The sequence below is a fragment of the Cydia amplana genome, chromosome 23 (genome assembly GCF_948474715.1).
Source record: "Cydia amplana chromosome 23, ilCydAmpl1.1, whole genome shotgun sequence".
Taxonomy (NCBI): domain Eukaryota; kingdom Metazoa; phylum Arthropoda; class Insecta; order Lepidoptera; family Tortricidae; genus Cydia; species Cydia amplana.
The window spans coordinates 9,659,439-9,683,666 of NC_086091.1; the positions used below are offsets into that span (position 1 = coordinate 9,659,439).

Below are 24,228 nucleotides of genomic sequence, written 5' to 3' on the forward strand. Positions count from 1 at the left end.
AACACTGATTTAAACTTTCACGATTTTTACACATTACTAAATTGTACAACGGGACTTAATCGCTTTATTTTTATTTATTTAAGTATTTCTATTTATGTTTATATATATTATTTGTAACAATGTGTATTCAAAACTTGCATTTCATTAACACTATTGTTTTGTTTGTCATTCATCGTTACTTCTGTTTTGTTTTATTCGTTTCCTCAAAGGTTAACTGGAAGAGATCCCATACAGGGATAAGTTCGCCTTTGTTGTATTTAATTTACTCTGTAACTATGTTTCTCGTGTTTTTATTTCTATGTGCAATAAAGTATATACATACATACATAATCGCGTATCTAAGTTTTAAGATTTACCTCCGACGTTTCGAGAACGGCGGTTTCCCTAGTGCGCAAAACGTTCAAGCTGATAAACAAGACCAAGTGCGGGTAGTTCAAAAAACTCGGTTAGAAGATGCTGATGTCAACTTAAGCCAGTCTTCTCCGAGACCACGGCGACAACGCAGTCCTCGAAACGTCGGAGGTAAATCTTAAAAATTAACGCGATTAAGTCCCGATGTACAGTTTAATAAAACGGTTCATGTCAATATCTGATCTGAGGGGCTATAGTTTGTAGCTTTCTAATAGACCCCGAAGGCTAATCCTATTGTCTATTGTTAAGAAAAACCGCTCGTGCCACGTGCCACAACCACCTGCATAAAAAATCGGTACTTCGGTTACTGAGTGCCGGCGAGTCGAACGCTACAGAACCAGTCTAAAATGTGTCATCGAGATGCGTAACAAAGGCGCGTTATCGGAGAGCGCACCTACACTGGTTTTTTGAGCGTTGAACTAGCCCGCGCTCAGGTGCCGAATAGAATAATTAGGACCCTTTTTTGCAGGTAAGTAGCACGTGCGGTTTTACTGAACAATAGACAATAGGATAAGCCTTCGGGCTCTACTAGAAAGCTACAAACTATACCGCGAACCGACTTGTTGCCTCTGTCGCACTTGTACATTCGTACGTAAGTCGAACGTCGAATGCGGTAGGCCCTCTGATAAGTGGTATATTCCTTAAAACTATTCAGTAATAAGTGGTATATACCTTCATATTCAATTAACACAATATTAAGGGTTGAAAACCGGCCAAATGCGAGTCGGACTCGCGCACGGAGGGTTCCGCACCATCAACAAAAAATAGAGCAAAACAAGCAAAAAACGGTCACCCATCCAAGTACTGACCCCGCCCGACGTTGCTTAACTTCGGTCAAAAATCACGTTTGTTGTATGGGAGCCCCACTTAAATCTTTATTTTATTCTGTTTTTAGTATTTGTTGTTATAGCGGCAACAGAAATACATCATCTATGAAAATTTCAACTGTGACAAACGGACGGACGGACAGCGGAGTCTTAGTAATAGGGTCCCGTTTTTACCCTTTGGGTACGGAACCCTAAAAAACACCCTCCTGACATAGACTTATAATTTTATATTTACTCCTTTATAGTTGTTGTGCATATTTACTACGTGTTTGGGTATCTAACGGTTCTCAATCCAACGGAGCGGCGGCTGACATTCACGAGGCCTACAGATATGTAATTACTGAATCGAGAGGAAAATACTAAAAATATTCTTATTTTCTACCTGTTTAGGTGTCCAACGATTCTTAATCCAACGGAGCGGCGGCTGACGTTTATGAGTGACAATTAATCAGAAATGTACTTACTGCTACCGACGGGGAGACCCAAATCTATATTGATGTCGAAGGGTACTAGGGTAGTGTCTACCTCAGTTTTTGTATGGATTTACGAATGTTTTTCAATCCACCAACGGAGCGGCAGCTGACGTTCACGAGGAACTTGGATCATAAAAGTGTACTTACTGCTACCGACGCCGACGGGGAGACCCAAATCTATATTGATGTCGAAGGGTATTAGGGTAGTGTCTACCTCAGTTTTTGTATGGATTTACGAATGTTTTCAATCCACCAACGGAGCGGCAGCTGACGTTTACGAAGAACTTGAATCATAAAAGTGTACTTACTGCTAACGACGCCGACGGGGAGACCCAAATCTACATTGATGTCTAAGGGTAGCTACCTCCGTTTTTGTATGTATTTACGAATGTTTTTCAATCCACCAACGGAGCGGCAGCTGACGTTCACGAGGAACTTGGGTCATAAAAGTGTACTTACTGCTACCGACGCCGACGGGGAGACCCAAATCTATATTGATGTCGAAGGGTATTAGGGTAGTGTCTACCTCAGTTTTTGTATGTATTTACGAATGTTTTTCAATCCACCAACGGAGCGGCAGCTGACGTTTACGAGGAACTTGGGTCATCAAAGTGTACTTACTGCTACCGACGCCGACGGGGAGACCCAAATCTACATTGATGTCTAAGGGTAGCTACCTCCGTTTTTGTATGTATTTACGAATGTTTTTCAATCCACCAACGGAGCGGCAGCTGACATTTACGAGTGACAATGAACCAGAAGTGTATACTTACTGCTAACGACGCCGACGGGGAGGTCCAAATCTATATTGATGTCGAAGGGTATTAGGGTAGTGTCTACCTCAGTTTTTGTATGTATTTACGAATGTTTTTCAATCCACCAACGGAGCGGCAGCTGACGTTCACGAGGAACTTGGATCATAAAAGTGTACTTACTGCTACCGACGCCGACGGGGAGGTCCAAATCTATGCTGATGTCAAAGTCGTGTAGGGAGTACATACTCGCGTTGTCTGTAGACTGGGTTTTGGGCCTTTCCGAGTCTGGATTGTGCTGAAATACGAAAAATATAGCTGGTCAACCAAATCTTGTCAGTAAAAAAAGGCGCGAAATTCAAATTTTCTATGGGACGATAACCCTTCGCGCCTACATTTTTCAAATTTGCCGCCTTTTTCTACTGTCAAGATCTGGTTGACCAAGTATAGAATGATTTTTAACACGCTTTTATTAGGTCGACCTGTATGTAACTAAATTGTAATGGAATCTTGCAAGTTAAATTTGATCCACTTCCCGGTTTCCGATTGAGCTGAAATTTTGCATACACATGTAAGTCGGGTGACAATGCAATATTATGGTACCATCGAGCTGATCTGATGATGGAGACAGGAGGTGGCCATAGGAACTCTGTGATGAAACAACGCAACCTAATTGTGTTAGGGATTTTTAGAATTGTCTCGATGAGTATTAGTTGTCTGTCGTAAGAAAAGTACAGTCAGCGATAAAAGCGTGTAACAAAAATGAAATTTTTGCCAAAAACTTATTTTCTACTCCCGTACTTTTATTTGTCATATAAAGGGTCGTGCACACATCTGCAAAACCCTAATACTTATTACTTATTGTCAAGACAAGTCTTTAGTCTATTCCCCAAACACGCATTAGTGCATACACGCAGTATCTTTTTGGCACTTCTCGATACATTGTTGCCAACCTTATTTTAAATGTCATCTCTGACAAATAAGTGAACAATAGACATGTTTTTTTTATAATTACATTCATTCTTTTAGGTAAATACCGTAGGTAGAAGTCCACTAGATGATTTCTGAACGAGACCATAGAGAAATATAGTAAGACAAGAGTGTTCACTCCATACATCAGTTTTGATACCAAAAAGACTATTAATTTCAGTGTCTACATCTAGCATCGAGTAGCGGAACTATCAGTACTGCTACTTGACAATAGATGTAGCAGTACTGATAGTTCCGCAACTCGATGCTAGATGTAGACACTGAAATTAATAGTCTTTTTGGTATCAAAAATGATGTATGGAGAGAGCAATCGATGTATTTTTTTCTCTATGACGAGACAATGAACGTGTTAAACAACGGTTGCGTAAAATACTATTACAGTACATATGGGGCTACTTTTCCGCACTAGTGCGTAAAATAGCACTTTTCGTGCGTATGTCGAAACTTTAAAGTGCCATATGTACTGTAAAACGTTGTTCGATACACGTGCGAATAGGTAATTCGCAACTCGTGTCGATTTAAAACACTCCGGACGTGTTTTAATTTATCGCCACTCGTTTTGAATTTCCTCTTTTTCGCACTTGTATCGAAAATAACTATAATACGTGAGTAGGAAAATGGACCCTGGCGCTAGGCCGGGAACACGCTAGGTTTTACAAGATCATATAGGAAGCGACCCTAATGAAACTTACTTCTAATCTCTCCCTTTCCTGTCTCTCTCTCGCCGCTTTCTCTTCCTCCTCTTTCTGTTTCATTTCTTCCGCCGCCGCTTCCTCATTGCGCATTAGTTCCTGAAAACAAATAGTTTATATAGTTTGTCAAACCAAATTTGTCAGTAAATAAGAACAAAAAAAAACTATACTCATGCTTTTCTTTTGGGTGCTAGTAGGGCTTGCAATCCGGATCCGGAATGTATGAAATTATCCGGATCTGGATCCGGATCCGCGGATCTTCCCATACATTTCGGATCCGCCGTGCAAACCCTAGGTGCTAGTAAGACAAAGATAGTATGATTCTCTCTATGTTTGAAATGAGACAGTCCTTTGACAAACTGTAATAATCTTTAATAAAAAATAACCCATTTTATAACATGAACCGACTTCAAAAACACAATAGGGTAATTCGCCAGTAACTGGCCACCTGTTAGTAACTGGCCACCCTAAACTAAAAATTAATTCTATTCACCTATAAACAGAATTCATTTTAGTATAAGATTTCAATAACTGGCCAGCCTTCAATAACTAGCCACTTTATACTAAAATGAATTCTGTTTATAGGTGAATAGAATTCATTTTTAGTTTAGGGTGGCCAGTTCCAGTCACTGGCATTGATAATTCTACCCTATTGTGTTTTTGAAGTCGGTTCATGTTATGAAGTCAGTTATTTTTTTATTAAAGATTATTACAGTTTGTCAAAGGACTGTCTCATTTCAAACATAGACAGTGAAAATCATACTATCTTTGTCTTACTAGCACCTAGGGTTTGCACATGCCATGGCCATTTGCCATGGGTTTTAGGGTTTGCAATTCATTTTGAGTTTAGGGTGGCCAGTTACTAACAGGTGGCCAGTCACTGGCGAATTACACTATAGCAGCTAGTTTTTTACTCGACTATCGAAAAGAGGTTTGATCAAAGTTTTTACCTGTGCCCTGCCCCCCTGGTGAGATTTGAAGTTCATGACCGGTTTCGTATGCCGCCTGGTGAACGGGTCGTCTATTTTCTTTCCTTTCATAGCTTTCACCTGTAAACATATAATAAAACATTGTATCCATTTAAAAATGTATTTCAACATTTTAATTTCTTATTGTCTTGACATAATAAAACATGTTTTTATACGACTCCTTGTTTTTTGACAAGTTTTCACAGATATTACAAATAAATATGACATAGATGCATCTAGGCTTGTTTACAGAGGGCCAATCAGGAATGGGGTCTTCCACATACTACGTCACAGCAGCATGTCAAATGTGACATTACGTGTTAAAGAGATAGGAAAAGATTGTGTTATTCGAATAAGCAAACGTTAAAGAGGTAGATTACGAAATTTCGATTTTCTTGTTTCGCAGTAGGTAGGCCCGCAGTATGTGCTAGTAGCGCACCCTACGCAGTTTTGCAAAATATTCCCTATTGCCAGAGCGATTGTATTAAGTATAAATAAATAATACTAACCTCCTCCATAATGGCTTTTTCCGCAGATTCCACATTCATTTTCCTGTTCCTATTATTAATGTACGATATGCTCTGTATAGAGGATGTTCTAGTTTTGTCGAGGTGGTTCGCTCGCTCTTCCAACTCTTGTATTTTAGCGTTCAGGTCGAATACTGTTTCGTCGTCACCCCTGTTTCAAAAAACACAAGTTACCAAAAAAATTAAAAAAAAGTTGGGGCCGCGCGCACGCGGGCCATTTTATTTAAAGTCGTCCCCTACACTTTTTCAAATTTAGGATTTTTTATGTTATTTCTACTCAGAATCACGATCCTAATAGGAGAAAAAAGTGTCCCAAAATGTCCATACATTTTTCGATCTTTCCATTCCGTGACCGCCATACAAAGTCTATGAAAAAAGCGGCCAAGTGCGAGTCGGACTCGCCCATGAAGGGTTCCGTATTTAGGCGATTTATGACGTATAAAAAAAACTACTTACTAGATCTCGTTCAAACCAATTTTCGGTGGAAGTTTACATGGTAATGTACATCATATATTTTTTTTAGTTTTATCATTCTCTTATTTTAGAAGTTACAGGGGGGGGGGACACACATTTTACCACTTTGGAAGTGTCTCTCGCGCAAACTATTCAGTTTAGAAAAAAAATGATATTAGAAACCTCAATATCATTTTTGAAGACCTATCCATAGATACCCCACACGTATGGGTTTGATGAAAAAAAAATTCTTGTGTTTCAGTTCGAAGTATAGGGAACCCCAAAAATTTATTGTTTTTTTTTTATTTTTGTGTGAAAATCTTAATGCGGTTCACAGAATACATCTACTTACCAAGTTTCAACAGTATAGTTCTTATAGTTTCGGAGAAAAGTGGCTGTTACATACGGACGGACAGACAGACAGACATGACGAATCTATAAGGGTTCCGTTTTTTGCCATTTGGCTACGGAACCCTAAAAAGGTCGTATTTTTTATTTCATGCAATCGTATTGCTGTCTCACCTTAATTGTGCGACATCTCTTTCCTTCATCAGTTGTGTTTTCTTCATGGCGTAGTTTGTGGGATGTGATCTGAACCTGTCTTTTTCTTGTACCATTTTTTCTACATCTTCTTCCTGGGGATGAAAAAAATAAGGTAAGGTGCGACTTGCAATCCGGAGGTCGCGGGTTCGAACCCCGGCGCGTACCAATGAGTTTTTCGGAACTTATGTACGAAATATCATTTGATATTTACCAGTCGCTTTTCGGTGAAGGAAAACATCGTGAGGAAACCGGACTAATCCCAATACGGGCCTAGTTTACCCTCTGGGTTGGAAGGTCAGATGGCAGTCGCTTTCGTAAAAACTAGTGCCCACGCCAATTACTGGTTAGTTGCCAAGCGGACCCCAGGCTCCCGTGGCAAAATAACGGGACAACGCGAGGAAGATGATGATGATTAATTTTGTTATTAAGCAGAGACGTCTGCGAACGATGTAGATGTCTCTAAGAGCCTCCCTAGGTGGAAATATTCGCTGAATTGGGTACGGTCTTGGTAGCTCAGATGGCAGAGCACTGTACTAGTGATCCAGTGGTCGTGGGTTCTGCGACTCCACAGTCAAACAAATGTAGTTTTGTGGAGCTTTGTCCTTAACAAAAAAGTCGTAACTTTTGTGTAATAAATTACAAAAAAAAAAAAAAAAAAAAACCCAATTAAGACAGTGAATTTTTCCACTTTTAATTTATTTCGAAGATGATGATGATATTTAAGTATTTGATATTATTTACCTTAAATTCATACATAAGCGCCTCCTTAACTTCTAGGATCTTGTTTCTCACAAAGTCCATGGTGGGTGGTTTTTTGTTCGCGTCCTTTATCGCTTTGTGCCATTTTTGGAACTCGCTGTCCGTGAACTCCTGAAAATTGAGCTTAGTTAGTATAAAAACCGGCCAAGTGCGAGTCGGACTCGCGCACGGAGGGTTCCGCACCATCAACAAAAAATAGAGCAAAACAAGCAAAAAACGGTCACCCATCCAAGTACTGACCCCGCCCGACGTCGCTTAACTTCGGTCAAAAATCACGTTTGTTGTATGGGAGCCCCACTTAAATCTTTATTTTATTCTGTTTTTAGTATTTGTTGTTATAGCGGCAACAGAAATACATCATCTGTGAAAATTTCAACTGTCTAGCTATCACGGTTCGTGAGATACAGCCCGGTGACAGACGGACGGACGGACGGACGGACAGACGGACGGACGGATGGACGGACGGACAGCGGAGTCTTAGTAATAGGGTCCCGTTTTTACCCTTTGGGTACGGAACTCTAAAAATAAGGTTATTTTCGGTTTGAGTTACAATCAGGAACCGATTGCAGTTACAGATGTAGTGCATAATTGTTTTCCATCGTATTTTCTCGGGAACGGTCGTATTTCGGTTAATCAACTTTTTCTTGTCACACGTTGCTATGGTTACGGTCCCCTGAGTCACTTTTAAAATTCTAGGTTTCTCGTATTTAAATGAACCAAACTTGCTTTTTAGAGTTCCGTACCCAAAGGGTAAAAACGGGACCCTATTACTAAGACTCCGCTGTCCGTCCGTCCGTCCGTCTGTCACCAGGCTGTATCTCACGAACCGTGATAGCTAGACAGTTGAAATTTTCACAGATGATGTATTTCTGTTGCCGCTATAACAACAAATACTAAAAACAGAATAAAATTAAGATTTAAGTGGGGCTCCCATACAACAAACGTGATTTTTGACCGAAGTTAAGCAACGTCGGGCGGGGTCAGTACTTGGATGGGTGGCCGTTTTTTTGCTTGTTTTGCTCTATTTTTTGTTGATGGTGCGGAACCCTCCGTGCGCGAGTTCGACTCGCACTTGGCCGGTTTTTTTATGGTAGTTATAAGACCTTTCCATAATGGGACATCTACTGAGCATGTTAGTAGAACATGGTACAGCAGTTCTTCTAACAATCTATGCTACTATTGTCTCCTCGCTGATGGGACAGAATAACAACAAGAAATAGTTGATTGAAATGAATTGAATTATCATTTATTCAAAAGAACATACATATATATATATATATATATATATATATATATATATATATATATATATATATGGTATTGACCCATTTGTCATGCTACTTCAATCAACTTCAGTACTTTTTGTACCGAGACTGACTGAAATAGCAAGATACGTTCGTGCGTTTCCGTGAAAATACGAAGGAAAATAATTATACACTACATCTGTGCAAATGTGTCAAAGACTTAACTTATTTTAAGAATAAAATTAAGGCTAGGTTCATCTATGTAAGATTAACCCCAAACATACCATCGCTTTTGCTAACTGACTGATCGTAAACTTTATTACAAAAGGCATAAGGTCCACCGATGTACAGTTAAGAGTAGGGATGTACCAAGTTGTCGCCGACTAGTAAACTGGCAAAAAAGGCCGATTAGTCGGCATAAAAGGCCGATTAGTCGGCAAAAAAGGCCGATTAGTCGGCAAAAAAGGCCGATTATAACCTTGTGCGTTATTATTATTTGCGTCATTTGACACATGACACTGACAACAGCAATAGAACGTAAAATATCTTGCACATCGAAATTACAAAGGAGGATAATTGCACTGCGAACGTTTACGTTTTACGTCTTTTTTTTTTATTTAGGGTTGGCCAGACACCACCGTTATGAATCGGTAGTCGTCTAAGTAAATCGATATAAATTTTTCATTTTAGGTCGCGACAATTCAATTCAATGTTTTATTCATAAAATATACATTTTACACGTCAACTTTTTAATTATTATTAAATCTAGGTAAATGTTGTTATAAATCATTCATATTACAATAGTTATTCGATATTTATAACAAATGATTATTACATTTATTATATCGTCTTATTATTATTTATTAACCATATAATTCTAGCTTTATTTAAATCTCAAATAAAAATTCATTAAACGTCACAATCGATACCTCAGTCTAGGTGCCATCCAATCGTAATCGCTTGCTGTGACAATCGATTTGGGTTAGTTACATCTCTATATACGTCAGTCATAATGTGTCAAAAGACGCAAATAAGAATAATTCCAGTATAGTCGGCCTGTTATTAATTACAGAAAGCAGGACATAAATAAAATAAAAACCCAATATTCATCAAATGTTACATGCCCAATCTACTCAAATACGTGTTTATGGTACAAAATGGGCTTGTCTTCATATTAAATTCATGTATAGGTAATGTAGGTGTATATTGAAAGCACGACGACGCAAGGATCAAAACAATTGTTTTTCTAATGCATCCGAACTTGAATAAACTACTACAGTTGCCATGCGAATGTAATCTTTATCGGGAAGTAACGATTATGAACTTGACCGACTATCAGACTAGTCGGCCGACTAATCGACCAACCGAGCGCCGATTAGTCGGCCAAAATCATATTCGGTACATCACTAGTTAAGAGTGTTGGTGTTGATTGACCGACTATCAGACTAGTCGGCCGACTAAATCGACCATTCGAACGCCGATTAGTCGGCGAAATTCATATTCGGTACATCACTAGTTAAGAGTGTTGGTGTTGATTGACCGACTATCAGACTAGTCGGCCGACTAATCGACCATCCGAACGCCGATTAGTCGGCCAAATTCATATTCGGTACATCACTAGTTAAGAGTGTTGGTGTTGATTGACCGACTATCAGACTAGTCGGCCGACTAAATCGACCATCCGAACGCCGATTAGTCGGCCAAAATCATATTCGGTACATCACTAGTTAAGAGTGTTGGTGTTGATTGACCGACTATCAGACTAGTCGGCCGACTAAATCGACCATTCGAACGCCGATTAGTCGGCGAAATTCATATTCGGTACATCACTAGTTAAGAGTGTTGGTGTTGATTGACCGACTATCAGACTAGTCGGCCGACTAATCGACCATCCGAACGCCGATTAGTCGGCCAAAATCATATTCGGTACATCAAGAGTGTTGCTATTTCTACAAAACTAATTCTTACCTGATTACTGACAAACTCCAATCGGAATACCCTATCCTGTGTCCCGTGGCGTAGTTTTAGTCCCTTGTTAGTTCGCGTGTTGCCCAAATTGTATACTTTCGCCGTCTCATAAACGTCTATTATTTCTGCTACCTGAAATTTACACTTATTTTATTTACTATAGTTCGTTTTTTTAGCATTAGAAATAAGGTAAACAATCTTAGTGTGTCTTTTAATTGAAAAACACATTTTAAAAATAAGTCACGGCAAATATGTAACAATAATGAATCTAATACGATCATTTATATTCTTCTGCTTTCATAAGTAATAGTTTTTGATTTTTTAAAAGCGTTTTTCAATTAAAAGACATGTCAAGATCGCTTACCTTCTTGCAAGTTCTTTCTAATGCTAAAAAAACGAACTATAGCGACCCGCCCCGGCTCGGCTTCGGACGGGCTAAAAATTATACATAAACCTTCCTCTTGAATCACTCTATCTATTTAAAAAAAAACCGCATCAAAATCCGTTGCGTTGTTTTAAAGATCTAAGCATACATATGGACAGACAGACAGCGGGAAGCGACTTTGTTTTATACTATGTAGTGATTTAAACTTTATTGCGCAAATTATAAACTGAAATAGATGTCATATATTCAAGAAAAAGTGACGAAGCCCTCTAGTGGTGAAGGCCGGATTAACCACAAAAAAAAAATAATTAAAAAAAAAATTCAGCTGACCCCTTTCAACCCCCAAATTTTCCCCTAAAATAATAAGTAAGCGGTTTTGATATTATTAATAATGTTAGTGATGGTAATTGCTATAACTGTTCCAAATTTTAGCTATCTACGTAAAACGGTTTCTGAGAAAAACACATTTAACTGATTTGCAAGTTTGTGCGGTCATAGAGAAATATAGTAAGACATGAGTGCTCACTCCATACCTACATCAGTTCAGACTATTAATTTCAGTGTCTACATCTAGCATCGAGTAGCGGAACTATCAGTACTGCTACTTGACAATAGATGTAGCACCGACCGGAAAGTCTTATCTCAACAGCATAAGACTTTCCGGTCGGTGCTACATCTATTGTCGAGTAGCAGTACTGATAGTTCCGCTACTCGATGCTAGATGCTAATAGTCTTTTTGCTACTAAAACTGATGTATGGAGTGAGCAATCTATGTATTTCTTTCTCTATGGTCCAATCATCATATACGAATTTTGATTATATTTTCTGGTTTTGTACAGTTTTGCATGCAGTTTATAACTTACCCTGTATACAGGATTTCCGTTGTTATTGCCGATTCCGATCCGGACGAAACACCCTGTGACTACCCGGGCGAAGAACGGTAGGTGCACTAGTCTTTCTAATTTAAACCTGCCAAAAATAAAGCTACAGTTAATATACCTATACATATTTATACTTAAACTATCATTATATGAAATTTGCTAACGGTAAACAAAGGTCGCTAGTAATAATTCATCATTCAGACACAATTTCAATATGGCGGTTTGTTTACATAGAGTTAGCAAGTTCCATAGAATGACATTTTAGGCCAAATATATATCTTTTACAATAAAAGATAAATTACAATCATGAAGTGTAGATAGTGATTAATTATAACATAAGTATTTTAAAATAGTAGGACCATTCCTTATGTATTGTGTGATGACGAATACCAAAACATTTTGAAATGTTATAGATTTCACTCCATAACCTAAAAAAAAACATCTGATACCTACGCACATAGGTATAGTGTGACTACGCATATATGCGTAATATCGAGTACGTCGGAACGTCGCGTAATTGCATTAGTGTATCTTTGTAATTTATTACAATCCAATTTCGTAATATTTTTTCCTGAGTCTTGGGTGTTTTCTATGTATTTGTATATTATAATTATATAGTTGTCCAACACAAGCTTTTTTGAGCTTACTGAAGGACTTAGTCAATCTGTGTAAGAATGTCCTATAATATCTATTTATTTATTATTTACAGATTATTTAATTAGTTATTTATTTATTAATTACCCGAACACACTTGGAGGATACAACTAAACGGAGTAGCCATTGACAGGCTTTCCCCTCTGTCGAAAATAGGCGGCCAACGGTCATACACAATGTATGGACTGACGTTTATCTGACATGGCTATTTTTACGTTACGCATACATTTGACGTTCCCCTCCCCCGCAAAAATCGGCAGACTGTTTTGTACAGAAAATTACAGACATGGCGTCTCCGTTTGATTATATCCTCCAAGTTACCTACTCTTGCGTTGGCGCTTAGGGTTGTCACTTTTATTTTTAGATAAATATTATTTGCGTATTATGAGTAGCACTAGGTTTCTATTTATATAATATAATGAGATGTTTTCTCAATTCATAAATGTGGTATAAATTAAGGCCGGTAAGAGCAGGCAAATGCGAGCGTACTCGAATGCGCGCGATCACAGTCGCGGTACGGCCCACACTGTCGCCACCGTATTCCCCCGTATTTTATGCTAATGTGTGCGTGGCAGCGCGTGCGTACACGGCGCCCGGCGCGCACGCACACATTCAAGCCGGCAGCGGCACATTTCTATGAAGATTCACTACTGTTCTTGTACTGTGATAGGCCCATACCCCGCAACGGAGCTAGCAAAACCGTAGCATATGACAGTTTTGTGTCAGGGTTGGCGATTATGATGAAACATTTTGCTTTAACTTTATTGTATGTGAGATTAGTAAAATTGATCGAGAACCTTGTTGACCCTCTTCCGATATAACCCGGTTGAATTTACTGTCAAATAATATAAATTAACAGGTCAATGTCAATATTAGATGCGTCTCAATGTATCTGTTATTTTGTTTATAAAATCACGTTTTTTTCGCATTTCTTTCAAATATTAACATGGAATTTTTATTGCTTGATAATATTGGTGTGTTTGAAAACAAAGAAAATATATTTTTTGTACTTTAGTTTATGCGTAGTAGTGATAACCCTGACGTACAACTGCTACAGATTTGCTAGCTCGGTTGCGAGGTATGGCCATAAAGCATGTGAAAATTGTTTTTCCATGGCATGACAAAGCCATGTATGTGAACATTAATTGCGTGCATGCAATATCTTAAGTACTAAGCATATTATGCTAATGTAACCCTTAATATCTAATAGTATAATAGTATCTAATGTTGCAAGCCATGCATGTTATTATTGCTGCGATGCTAAGACGTTCCTGTACCGACCTGTTCCACATCCGCATCCGCATTAAATCCGCATCGATTTTATGCGGATGCGGATGTTGAAAATAATGCGGAAGTTCCGCGGTTGCGGATGCGGATGCGGATATTCGCAACATCCCTGGTAGAAAATAATGTTAAAACACGGACCTGCTTAGCCTAAGTTTGTTGACACGGACCTGCTTAGCCTAAGTTTGTTGAAAATGTTATAACACGGACCTGCTTAGCCTAAGTTTGTTGATCTGCTTAGCCTAAGTTTGTTGAAAATGTTATAACACGGACCTGCTTAGCCTAAATTTGTTGATCTGCTTAGCCTAAGTTTGTTGACACGGACCTGCTTAGCCTAAGTTTGTTGAAAATGTTATAACACGGACCTGCTTAGCCTAAGTTTGTTGATCTGCTTAGCCTAAGTTTGTTGAAAATGTTATAACACGGACCTGCTTAGCCTAAGTTTGTTGATCTGCTTAGCCTAAGTTTGTTGACACGGACCTGCTTAGCCTAAGTTTGTTGAAAATGTTATAACACGGACCTGCTTAGCCTAAGTTTGTTGATCTGCTTAGCCTAAGTTTGTTGAAAATGTTATAACACGGACCTGCTTAGCCTAAATTTGTTGATCTGCTTAGCCTAAGTTTGTTGACACGGACCTGCTTAGCCTAAGTTTGTTGAAAATGTTATAACACGGACCTGCTTAGCCTAAGTTTGTTGATCTGCTTAGCCTAAGTTTGTTGAAAATGTTATAACACGGACCTGCTTAGCCTAAGTTTGTTGATCTGCTTAGCCTAAGTTTGTTGACACGGACCTGCTTAGCCTAAGTTTGTTGAAAATGTTAGAACACGGACCTGCTTAGCCTAAGTTTGTTGATCTGCTTAGCCTAAGTTTGTTGAAAATGTTATAACACGGACCTGCTTAGCCTAAGTTTGTTGATCTGCTTAGCCTAAGTTTGTTGACACGGACCTGCTTAGCCTAAGTTTGTTGAAAATGTTATAACACGGACCTGCTTAGCCTAAGTTTGTTGATCTGCTTAGCCTAAGTTTGTTGAAAATGTTATAACACGGACCTGCTTAGCCTAAATTTGTTGATCTGCTTAGCCTAAGTTTGTTGACACGGACCTGCTTAGCCTAAGTTTGTTGAAAATGTTATAACACGGACCTGCTTAGCCTAAGTTTGTTGATCTGCTTAGCCTAAGTTTGTTGAAAATGTTATAACACGGACCTGCTTAGCCTAAATTTGTTGATCTGCTTAGCCTAAGTTTGTTGACACGGACCTGCTTAGCCTAAGTTTGTTGAAAATGTTAGAACACGGACCTGCTTAGCCTAAGTTTGTTGATCTGCTTAGCCTAAGTTTGTTGACACGGACCTGCTTAGCCTAAGTTTGTTGAAAATGTTAGAACACGGACCTGCTTAGCCTAAGTTTGTTGATCTGCTTAGCCTAAGTTTGTTGAAAATGTTATAACACGGACCTGCTTAGCCTAAATTTGTTGATCTGCTTAGCCTAAGTTTGTTGACACGGACCTGCTTAGCCTAAGTTTGTTGAAAATGTTATAACACGGACCTGCTTAGCCTAAGTTTGTTGACACGGACCTGCTTAGCCTAAGTTTGTTGAAAATGTTAGAACACGGACCTGCTTAGCCTAAGTTTGTTGACACGGACCTGCTTAGCCTAAGTTTGTTGAAAATGTTATAACACGGACCTGCTTAGCCTAAGTTTGTTGACACGGACCTGCTTAGCCTAAGTTTGTTGAAAATGTTAGAACACGGACCTGCTTAGCCTAAGTTTGTTGATCTGGTCCCTGCTGTCCGCGTACTTCACTTCTTTAACTTCTTCACGGTCCCTTTTCTTCACAGTCTCTTCTCCGCCGGTCGATGAAGTACTTGACGACGCGCTGGACCGTCGACCGCGACCTTGATACAAATATTGTATATAGCATGAATCTAGTATAACTGGATTGGGCATGAGTGGTGGGGATAACTGACAGAACGGGATAGTCTTATGTATCTTTCAGTAGGAGTAGCAGAGAAAGCGCTATTATTGTTTGTCCTTGTCACAGTCTCACATCTTGTTTTATTCCCCACCGTAAATTGACCACCGTGATTGGTCGAATTCATTTGTTGCCCACCATAATGCGACGCTATGATTGGTCGAATTTATATGTTTTGTCCCTCACGGAGGCACGCGTAGACCACTTCTATAGGATGCTACCTTCTATGGTATATAGGGTAGGGTTGCCAACCGTACTATATTATATAGTATTGTACTATATTTTGGCTTTCTGCACTATATATTTTTGGAAAAATATATAGTACGCTAAAATACTATATTTCCGATTAACCTGTCAGCTCCCAAGGGCTCAAATTTGAGCCAGAACGCTTACGGTGACGTCACACACGTGGGAACTCACGGGTTAAACGTATTTGGTGTCTCTGACCATAGGGCTTTAAATCCAGGACTTGATTTTACTCGCTAAACTGAGCTACTTTTACTATGGGACCAACCCCAAAATAGGGGATTTTTTTTGCCTTTTCCATAGAAAACGTCGACATCTGATCAGCCAAAATGTATGAAAAAGTAAAAAAATTTTAGGGATTTCGGGGTTGGTGCCATAATAAAAGTAGCTCAGTTTAGCGAGTAGAATCGAGCCCTGGATTTAAAGCCCCATGGTCAGAGACCCCCTGTATTACACTTATGTTTAGTATTATATCTAAAAGTACTATATTTTTTTGAAATGTACTATATTTTGGATGCCTTATTCTGGAAAATACTATATTCCACCAAAAAATAGTTGGCAACCCTAATATAGGGAGTTTTATTGCAAAGTTTTGCCGCCAGAGTGCAGTACTAGCGACGTAAGTGTACCATAGAGTAACTTACACTGTACCTTAAACTGTTTTTTGACAAGTTTTCACAGACAATCAAATATGACATCGATACATCAAGGCGGTTTGTTTGCAAAGGGTCTACCGGGGAACGCGAAATCGAAACTCGGCTATCTGCCTCTTTATCGCTCCAATATGCAAGTGATAGAGACGTTAGATAACAACATTTCGACTCTCTCGTTTGTGGTAGACCCTTAGATTGTGACTTGTTGTGGGAGTGGCGCCACCTACGCAAAGTTTTGCGTAATATTCCCTATTACCACAAAATTATTTTTTAACAAGCAGAAACATCTAACGATGCTATTAAGCTTAGAAGCTTCGCTGGCTACGGATGAGGTCTTGGTGGCTCAGTTGGCAGAGCGCTGGAGTATCGATCCAGAGGCCGTGAGTTTAAGTCTCACCCAAGGCAGTAATTTTCCGCCATTTCGGCATTGGTCGCAGTATAAAAGTTGTTCAGAATGACCTATAAAGTCACTACACAGATTATGGCTAGTGTACAGAATAAATAATAGTACTAGGTATAGGTAGTTTCACGAGAGTTGAGGTGAATGATTACACACACAGCTACATTAAGTACTGATTGCAAAAAAATGGAATGAATGAAATGAGTGAGTGAATGTAAATAAAAACGCTTAATTATGTATTTTTTCTACTCCCGTACTTTTATTTGTCATTTAAAGTATTTTTACTCAGTTAAACGACGTTGCATACAATACTTTTTCTACGACCAAGCACTTACTTTGAAATAAAATTGTAAAAACAAATATTTTTAATTCAAGAAGTAGCAAAAATGGAGGATGAAATTAAAAAAAAAACATGTCTATGGTTCACTTATTTGTCAGAGATGACATTTAAAATAAGGTTGGCAACAATGTATTTCATACAATATTTTTTAAGTGGTCATTACACGAAGTATCGAAAAAGTGCCAAAAAGATACTGCGTGTACGCACAAATGCTTTTTTGGGGAATAGGTAGACTACAGACTTGTCTTGACAACTATAAGGTAGGGTTTTAAAGATGTGTGCACGACCCTTTAAATGACAAATAAAAGTACGGCAGTAGAAAAAATACTTAACAAAATAGTTTAAAGAAACTTTTGTGGTCTTTCTTGCAATTCACTGTTGAACTTGCTATCGGTACAAAATTAGAACAGTCATTTCAAATGCTCGCTGTCATTACATGACAGTGTTGTTGTGTGCGTGGCCTCAACTCTCGTGGAACTACCTATACAGAATGTTTACCAAAACGCGTCTATCACGACAGATATGACCGCTAGGTGGCGCAAGCGCGAGGCGTCCGTTCCGTAGCGGTGCGCGGCAACCACTATGGCTAGACACCAACATTGGTGTGAGCCGCATGTACTTGTAGCGACGCGACGAAATCGCGGAGTGAGCCACGCCTGGCTAGTGATTAAAATTTCACCCTTACCTTGTGATTTGTTATCATCCGAGTCAGATCCCGAGTCGTCAGAATAGATGTCCGATGCTTTCAGTTTGACGCTCTGTTTGCTTGAACCGCCTATCAGTTCTTCGTCCGCGTCCTGTAAATAATAAGGTATTTTTATAGTAGTTTTTCTACTCCAGCACTTAAATGTGTCAATTAAATGACTGACAGTGATATCTAAAGCAATGTCATTTGAATGATTTGTCTATAGGCTCATAAGATGACTGCTAGCAGTCATCTTATGAGTATAATACAACTGCTTTATTTTTTTTAAAGATACAAGTTCCGATCATCTTGATTGAAAGAGGTATGTTTTCATTTACAATAATAACTCTTTTTTTTTTAAATAATAACTCAATTTTTTTTAAATAATAACTCTTTTTTTTTAATAATTTTTTTTTTTTTTTTTTTTTGCTGCAGCTGTCATAGAAAAAGTAATGTATGCAACAGCTCATAATTGGTTCTTAAAATTCAAGGGTCGAAGTTACAAAACGAGACGTAGTCGAGTTTTGTAAAAAAAGACCCGAGATATTTAAGAACCAATTATGAGCTGTTGCATACATTACTTTTTCTATGACAGCTGCACCCGACACAAAACAGTTGAGACTAAGAAAATGGGTTACTTTGTATGAATTATTATGCACACAGCAAAAAAAAAATTATTGTAAATGAAAACACCTCTTTCAATCAAGATGATCGGAAGTTGAATCTTTAAAAAAAATAAAGCAGTTGTATTATACTCATAAGATGACTGCTAGCAGTCATCTTATGAGCCTATAGACAAATCATTCAAATGACATTGCTTTAGATATCACTGTCAGTCATTTAATTGACACATTTAAGTGCTGGAGTAGAAAAAAAAAATTATTTTACACCATGCAATAAATAAAGCACCAGAAGACTAATAGAGAAACGTAGACAGCAGTTATTTTTAGACACAATTTATATTTTAAAACCCGTATAAAACTATAAAGAGTAGGTTATTTGATTGTGACGTCACATGCTGTACTTAGTTCGTTTTTTTAGCATTAGAAATAACTTGAAAGAAGGTAAGCGATTTTGACATGTCTTTTAATTGAAAAACACTATTTAAATATCAATAACTATTACTTATGAAAGCAGAAGACTATAAAAGATCGTATTAGATTCATAATTGTTACATATTTACCGTAACTTATTTTTAAAATGTGTATTTCAATTAAAAGACACATCAAGATTGTTTACCTTATATCTAATGCTAAAAAAACGAAGTATAGTGTTACATATAAATTCCATGGTAGCAAAATTGTTTTGACAGTTCGAAAGAAACTGATTTGACAAGTAGTCAAAATACCGTATTATGTTTATTCTTGTGATTCTCTTCATGAATTTCAAGCGTACAGAGGGTTTTCAGGAACGATGATGTAGGTGTATTCAATCTCAAGCGTAGCGAAGGTTTTGTACTTACATCATCATCATCTTTGTCCTTGTCTTTCTGTTCTGCCTCCCTTCGTTTTCTAGCCAAATTGTCCCTTGTGACTTTAGCATCGCGTTGGGCCCTTAGGGCGGCCATTGCGTTTTGTCTGCGGTCGTCCACGTTGCGTTTCCGCTCCGTTTTCGCCCCGAATAGGGGCGAGGCTGACCGCTCTGATGGTTCTGTAGAAAATAAACAAGGGTTAGGTCACAGAATAAATAATAGTACTAAGTACAGAAGACTCACTCTCTAACAAAACGTGCCTGTTACGATCAGCACAGATATGGCCGCTAGGTGGCGACAGCGCCACGCGCGGCTTATGGCTTTCCCCAAAATTGGGGCCGAACGGATGTACTTTTAGCTACCTGTAGCAAAGCGACGAAATCGCGGAGTGAGACACGCCTGGTTAGGTTAGGGTCGGCAACGCGTATAGACAGACAGACGCACGAGTGATCCTTTAAGGGTTCCGTTTTTTCCTTTTGAGGTACGGAACCTTAAAAAAGTTGAAGTCCTGCGTAGTACCCTTTGCGAAATATATGTTGAATTTGTTAGAATCAACTCGATGATATCAAAACAGTCTTTTTAGGGTTCCGTACCCAAAGGGTAAAAACGGGACCCTATTACTAAGACTCCGCTGTCCGTCCGTCCGTCCGTCCGTCCGTCTGTCACCAGGCTGTATCTCACGAACCGTGATAGCTAGACAGTTGAAATTTTCACAGATGATGTATTTCTGTTGCCGCTATAACAACAAATACTAAAAACAGAATAAAATAAAGATTTAAGTGGGGCTCCCATACAACAAACGTGATTTTTGACCGAAGTTAAGCAACGTCGGGCGGGGTCAGTACTTGGATGGGTGACCGTTTTTATTGCTTGTTTTGCTCTATTTTTTGTTGATGGTGCGGAACCCTCCGTGCGCGAGTCCGACTCGCACTTGGCCGGTTTTTTTTCCTTTTGAGGTACGGAACCCTAAAAAAGGTGAAGTCCTGCGTAGTACCCACTGCGAAATATATGTTGAGTTTGTTAGAATCAACTCGCTGATATCAAAACAGTCTTTTTAGGGTTCCGTAGCCAAATGGCAAAAAACGGAACCCTTATAGATTCGTCATGTCCGTCTGTCTGTCTGTCCGTCCGTATGTCACAGCCACTTTTCTCCGAAACTATAAGAACTATACTGTTGAAACTTGGTAAGTAGATGTATTCTGTGAACCCCATTAAGATTTTCACACAAAAATAGAAAAAAATAAATAAATTTTGGGGGTTCCCCATACTTAGAACTGAAACTCAAATTTTTTTTTATCAAACCCATACGTGTGATGGATAGGTCTTCAAAAATGATATTGAGGTTTCTAATATCATTTTTTTCTAAACTGAATAGTTTGCGCGAGAGACACTTCCAAAGTGGTAAAATGTGTGTCCCCCCCCCCCTGTAACTTCTAAAATAAGAGAATGATAAAACTAAAAAAAATATATGATGTACATTACCATGTAAACTTCCACCGAAAATTGGTTTGAACGAGATCTAGTAAGTAGTTTTTTTTAATACGTCATAAATCGCCTAAATACGGAACCCTTCATGGGCGAGTCCGACTCGCACTTGGCCGCTTTTTAAAAAGTGATTTCTATAGAAAATGTAGTAATTACCTGTATCTTTAGGGTCGTCCAATATCTCGCCGGGGCTCGGCGGTGGTGCATCCTTCTCTTTCTCAGGTTCCTTGTCCTTTTCTTCCGCTTCGGCTGCCGCGGCGGCCGCTGTCAAAATATACTTGGTCAACCAGATCTTGACAGTAGAAAAAGGCGGCAAATTTGAAAAATGTAGGCGCGAAGGGATATCGTCCCATAGAAAATTTGAATTTCGCGCCTTTTTTTACTGACAAGATTTGGTTGACCGGCTATAGTACAAATAACATTAATTATCAATGTTATTTTTAAGGCCTAATCTATGGGCCAATAGGGAGTATTACTGCAATGTTTTGCCACCAGAGTGCAGCACTAACGAAATGTATCATAGAGTAACTTACACTGTACCTTAAACTGCTTTTGACAAGTTTTCACATACAATCAAATATGACATTGATACATCAAGGCGGTTTGTTTACAAAGGGCCTAACCGGGACACGCGAAATCGAAACTCAGCAATCAGCCTCTTTATCGCTCATAATCATAATCATAAATTTATTCCATAGAATATGGTATGTACAATTTTGGTGTCGTTGTTTTTTGGTGTATAACAGCATATTCTGCCATCACTGGCGTAGAAACATGGTCTAATAAAACATGGTCTTCTCTTCCCAGAGTGTCACTTGCCTACGTCACAATAACATTGCCACTTTATTTCAACATAACATGTTACATGGGTACATTATATCTATGGTTAATAAGTTAATTTATTTCTTTTTAATTTAATAATTTTCATTTATATGTATTTTATCTTAGATTTTACAATAACACGTCATTTTTAATTATTCGTTAGCAATATCTTCCGATTTACGAAAGAAATTTCAGACGTTCGGGTAATTCTGTTTACACTACTGGCAACACAGGATAGCGCTGTCACATTTGACAATCCGCCATTTTGTCCCTGACCGACCGTCCTTGTCGAACGCGTGTTAATTGTTATTTCCTTCTCGCTCAGTGTCAGCAGTCGCAGTGTTTTCCAAACTTTTCACGTCGTAAGCTTCGTAATTAATGTTTTGTTACGAAAATGGTTGGCTGCTCTATTCGGAACTGTAAGAGTAGGAGTGAAAAGTGCAGTATAGATTTGTTTTATTTTACTATGTTTCTACATGAATAACTTAAAATTAATGCCGTTAAAATAATTTTCACTGTTGGTTAAAATTCTCCCACATTTTAAAGTTTGAGAACCTGTAAACAGCATGATGACGTAGGCAAGTGCCAGTTAGGTCATTCGCGAATCTCGGAAGAGAGTACCAGGCGGAGTATATTATTATACCATGCGTAGAAATATATAAATAAATAGGTGATGCAATACATTAACTACAAATACTTTGTATACCATTACCATAACATTAACAAGCAATAACAAAATGTATGTAATGTATATTCAATAAGACGTGTCAACAATAAAATGCAAAATTACTACGCAAAATTCCAAATTAATGAATGTCAGACTTCATTACAATCTAAAAATTCATGTACTTTATAAGTACTCGAATATGCAAGAGTGATAGAGAGGTTAGATAACACGCTCACAGCAAATGTTTACATACCTTTAGCTTGTTTCTGCTCCTGTTTCTGTTTCCTGTCTCCTGGCGTCTCGTCTCCTGGCTATCTCACCGGGAGACGAGTAGCCCTCGGTTCCAACTCACATCTAGAATGTTCCACGTACCTTTAGCTTGTTTCTGCTCCTGTTTCTGTTTCCTGTCTCCTGGCGTCCCGTCTCCTGGCTATCTCACCGGGAGACGAGTAGCCCTCGGTTCCAACTCACATCTAGAATGTTCCACGTACCTTTAGCTTGTTTCTGCTCCTGTTTCTGTTTCCTGTCTCCTGGCGTACCGTCTCCTGGCTATCTCTCCGGGAGACGAGTAGCCCTCGGTTCCAACTCACATCTAGAATGTTTCACGTACCTTTAGCTTGTTTCTGCTCCTGTTTCTGTTTCCTGTCTCCTGGCGTCCCGTCTCCTGGCTATCTCCCCGGGGGACGAGTAGCCCTCGGTTCCAACTCACATCTAGAATGTTTCACGTACCTTTAGCTTGTTTCTGCTCCTGTTTCTGTTTCCTCTGTCTCCTGGCGTCCCGTCTCCTGGCTATCTCTCCGGGGGACGAGTAGCCCTCGGTTCCAACTCACATCTAGAATGTTTCACGTACCTTTAGCTTGTTTCTGATCCTGTTTCTGTTTCCTCTGTCTCCTGGCTATCTCTCCGGGGAAGAGGAACGCTCCGTGGCAGAGCGGCGGGCGAGGCGCAGTTCACGTTCCATCTCACATCTAGAATGTTTCACGTACCTTTAGCTTGTTTCTGCTCCTGTTTCTGTTTCCTCTGTCTCCTAGCGTCTCGTCTCCTGGCTATCTCTCCAGGGGAAGAGGAACGCTCCGTGGCAGAGCGGCGGGCGAGGCGCAGTTTACGTTCTATCTCCCATCTATAATACAACAGAATGAAATTTTTCTCAAAAATGGACGGCAAAGTCGACGTTGCCGGTTAAAAAATAAGTCGCGAAGTGCGTAGTTTATGATCAGTCAAAAAATTAAAAAGTTAAAAATATTGCAGTCTCGATTTCGGGACTGCAATGTTGCATACAAATTCCATTATTTGTCGAGTTCCAAACTTTTTAAAAGTTGAAATGGCCATATCAAATGAAGGCTATAGGTCCATTAAACAGCCAAACAGATGATCAGTACTTATTATTATAATGTTGGTACCGCGGCTATTTAGCTGTCTCAAATAGGTTGGCGTATTTTTAACAGAAAAATACACTTCTATTTTTTTTAAAGGCGGCAAAGCAAATCTTTTTAAGGGTTTTACTTTTTTCTGTGAAAATTTGAACGTTGCTTCTGTAAAATATTACTATTTCTTGCACCATTTTTGAGAAAAGCACTATATATGACTCGGCTGGAAGGCTACTTGCTGGCTTCGGATTCAATTAAACGGACTCCCAAGGTCGTCCGTTTAAAACGAATCCTCAGCCTGCAAGTAGCTACT

The 24,228-nt window shown here is 38.9% G+C and overlaps 1 protein-coding gene across 3 annotated transcripts in view; it reads right to left on the minus strand.

Annotated features, from left to right (window-relative positions):
• Positions 1 to 24,228, minus strand: part of LOC134658799 (RNA polymerase-associated protein Rtf1) — a 40,491-nt gene that overhangs the window by 9,626 nt on the left and 6,637 nt on the right. For all 3 annotated transcript variants that reach the window (XM_063514455.1, XM_063514456.1, XM_063514454.1), the window contains exons 6-18: positions 23,535 to 23,668; positions 21,216 to 21,323; positions 19,566 to 19,753; positions 18,104 to 18,215; positions 15,561 to 15,702; positions 11,856 to 11,961; positions 10,608 to 10,739; positions 7,378 to 7,506; positions 6,616 to 6,728; positions 5,623 to 5,791; positions 5,096 to 5,194; positions 4,146 to 4,244; positions 2,647 to 2,761 (exon numbers count right to left, since the gene is read on the minus strand). In XM_063514455.1, coding sequence (XP_063370525.1) covers positions 2,647 to 2,761; positions 4,146 to 4,244; positions 5,096 to 5,194; positions 5,623 to 5,791; positions 6,616 to 6,728; positions 7,378 to 7,506; positions 10,608 to 10,739; positions 11,856 to 11,961; positions 15,561 to 15,702; positions 18,104 to 18,215; positions 19,566 to 19,753; positions 21,216 to 21,323; positions 23,535 to 23,668 — 1,646 coding nt within the window. The remainder of the gene's footprint in view (positions 1 to 2,646; positions 2,762 to 4,145; positions 4,245 to 5,095; positions 5,195 to 5,622; positions 5,792 to 6,615; positions 6,729 to 7,377; positions 7,507 to 10,607; positions 10,740 to 11,855; positions 11,962 to 15,560; positions 15,703 to 18,103; positions 18,216 to 19,565; positions 19,754 to 21,215; positions 21,324 to 23,534; positions 23,669 to 24,228) is intronic.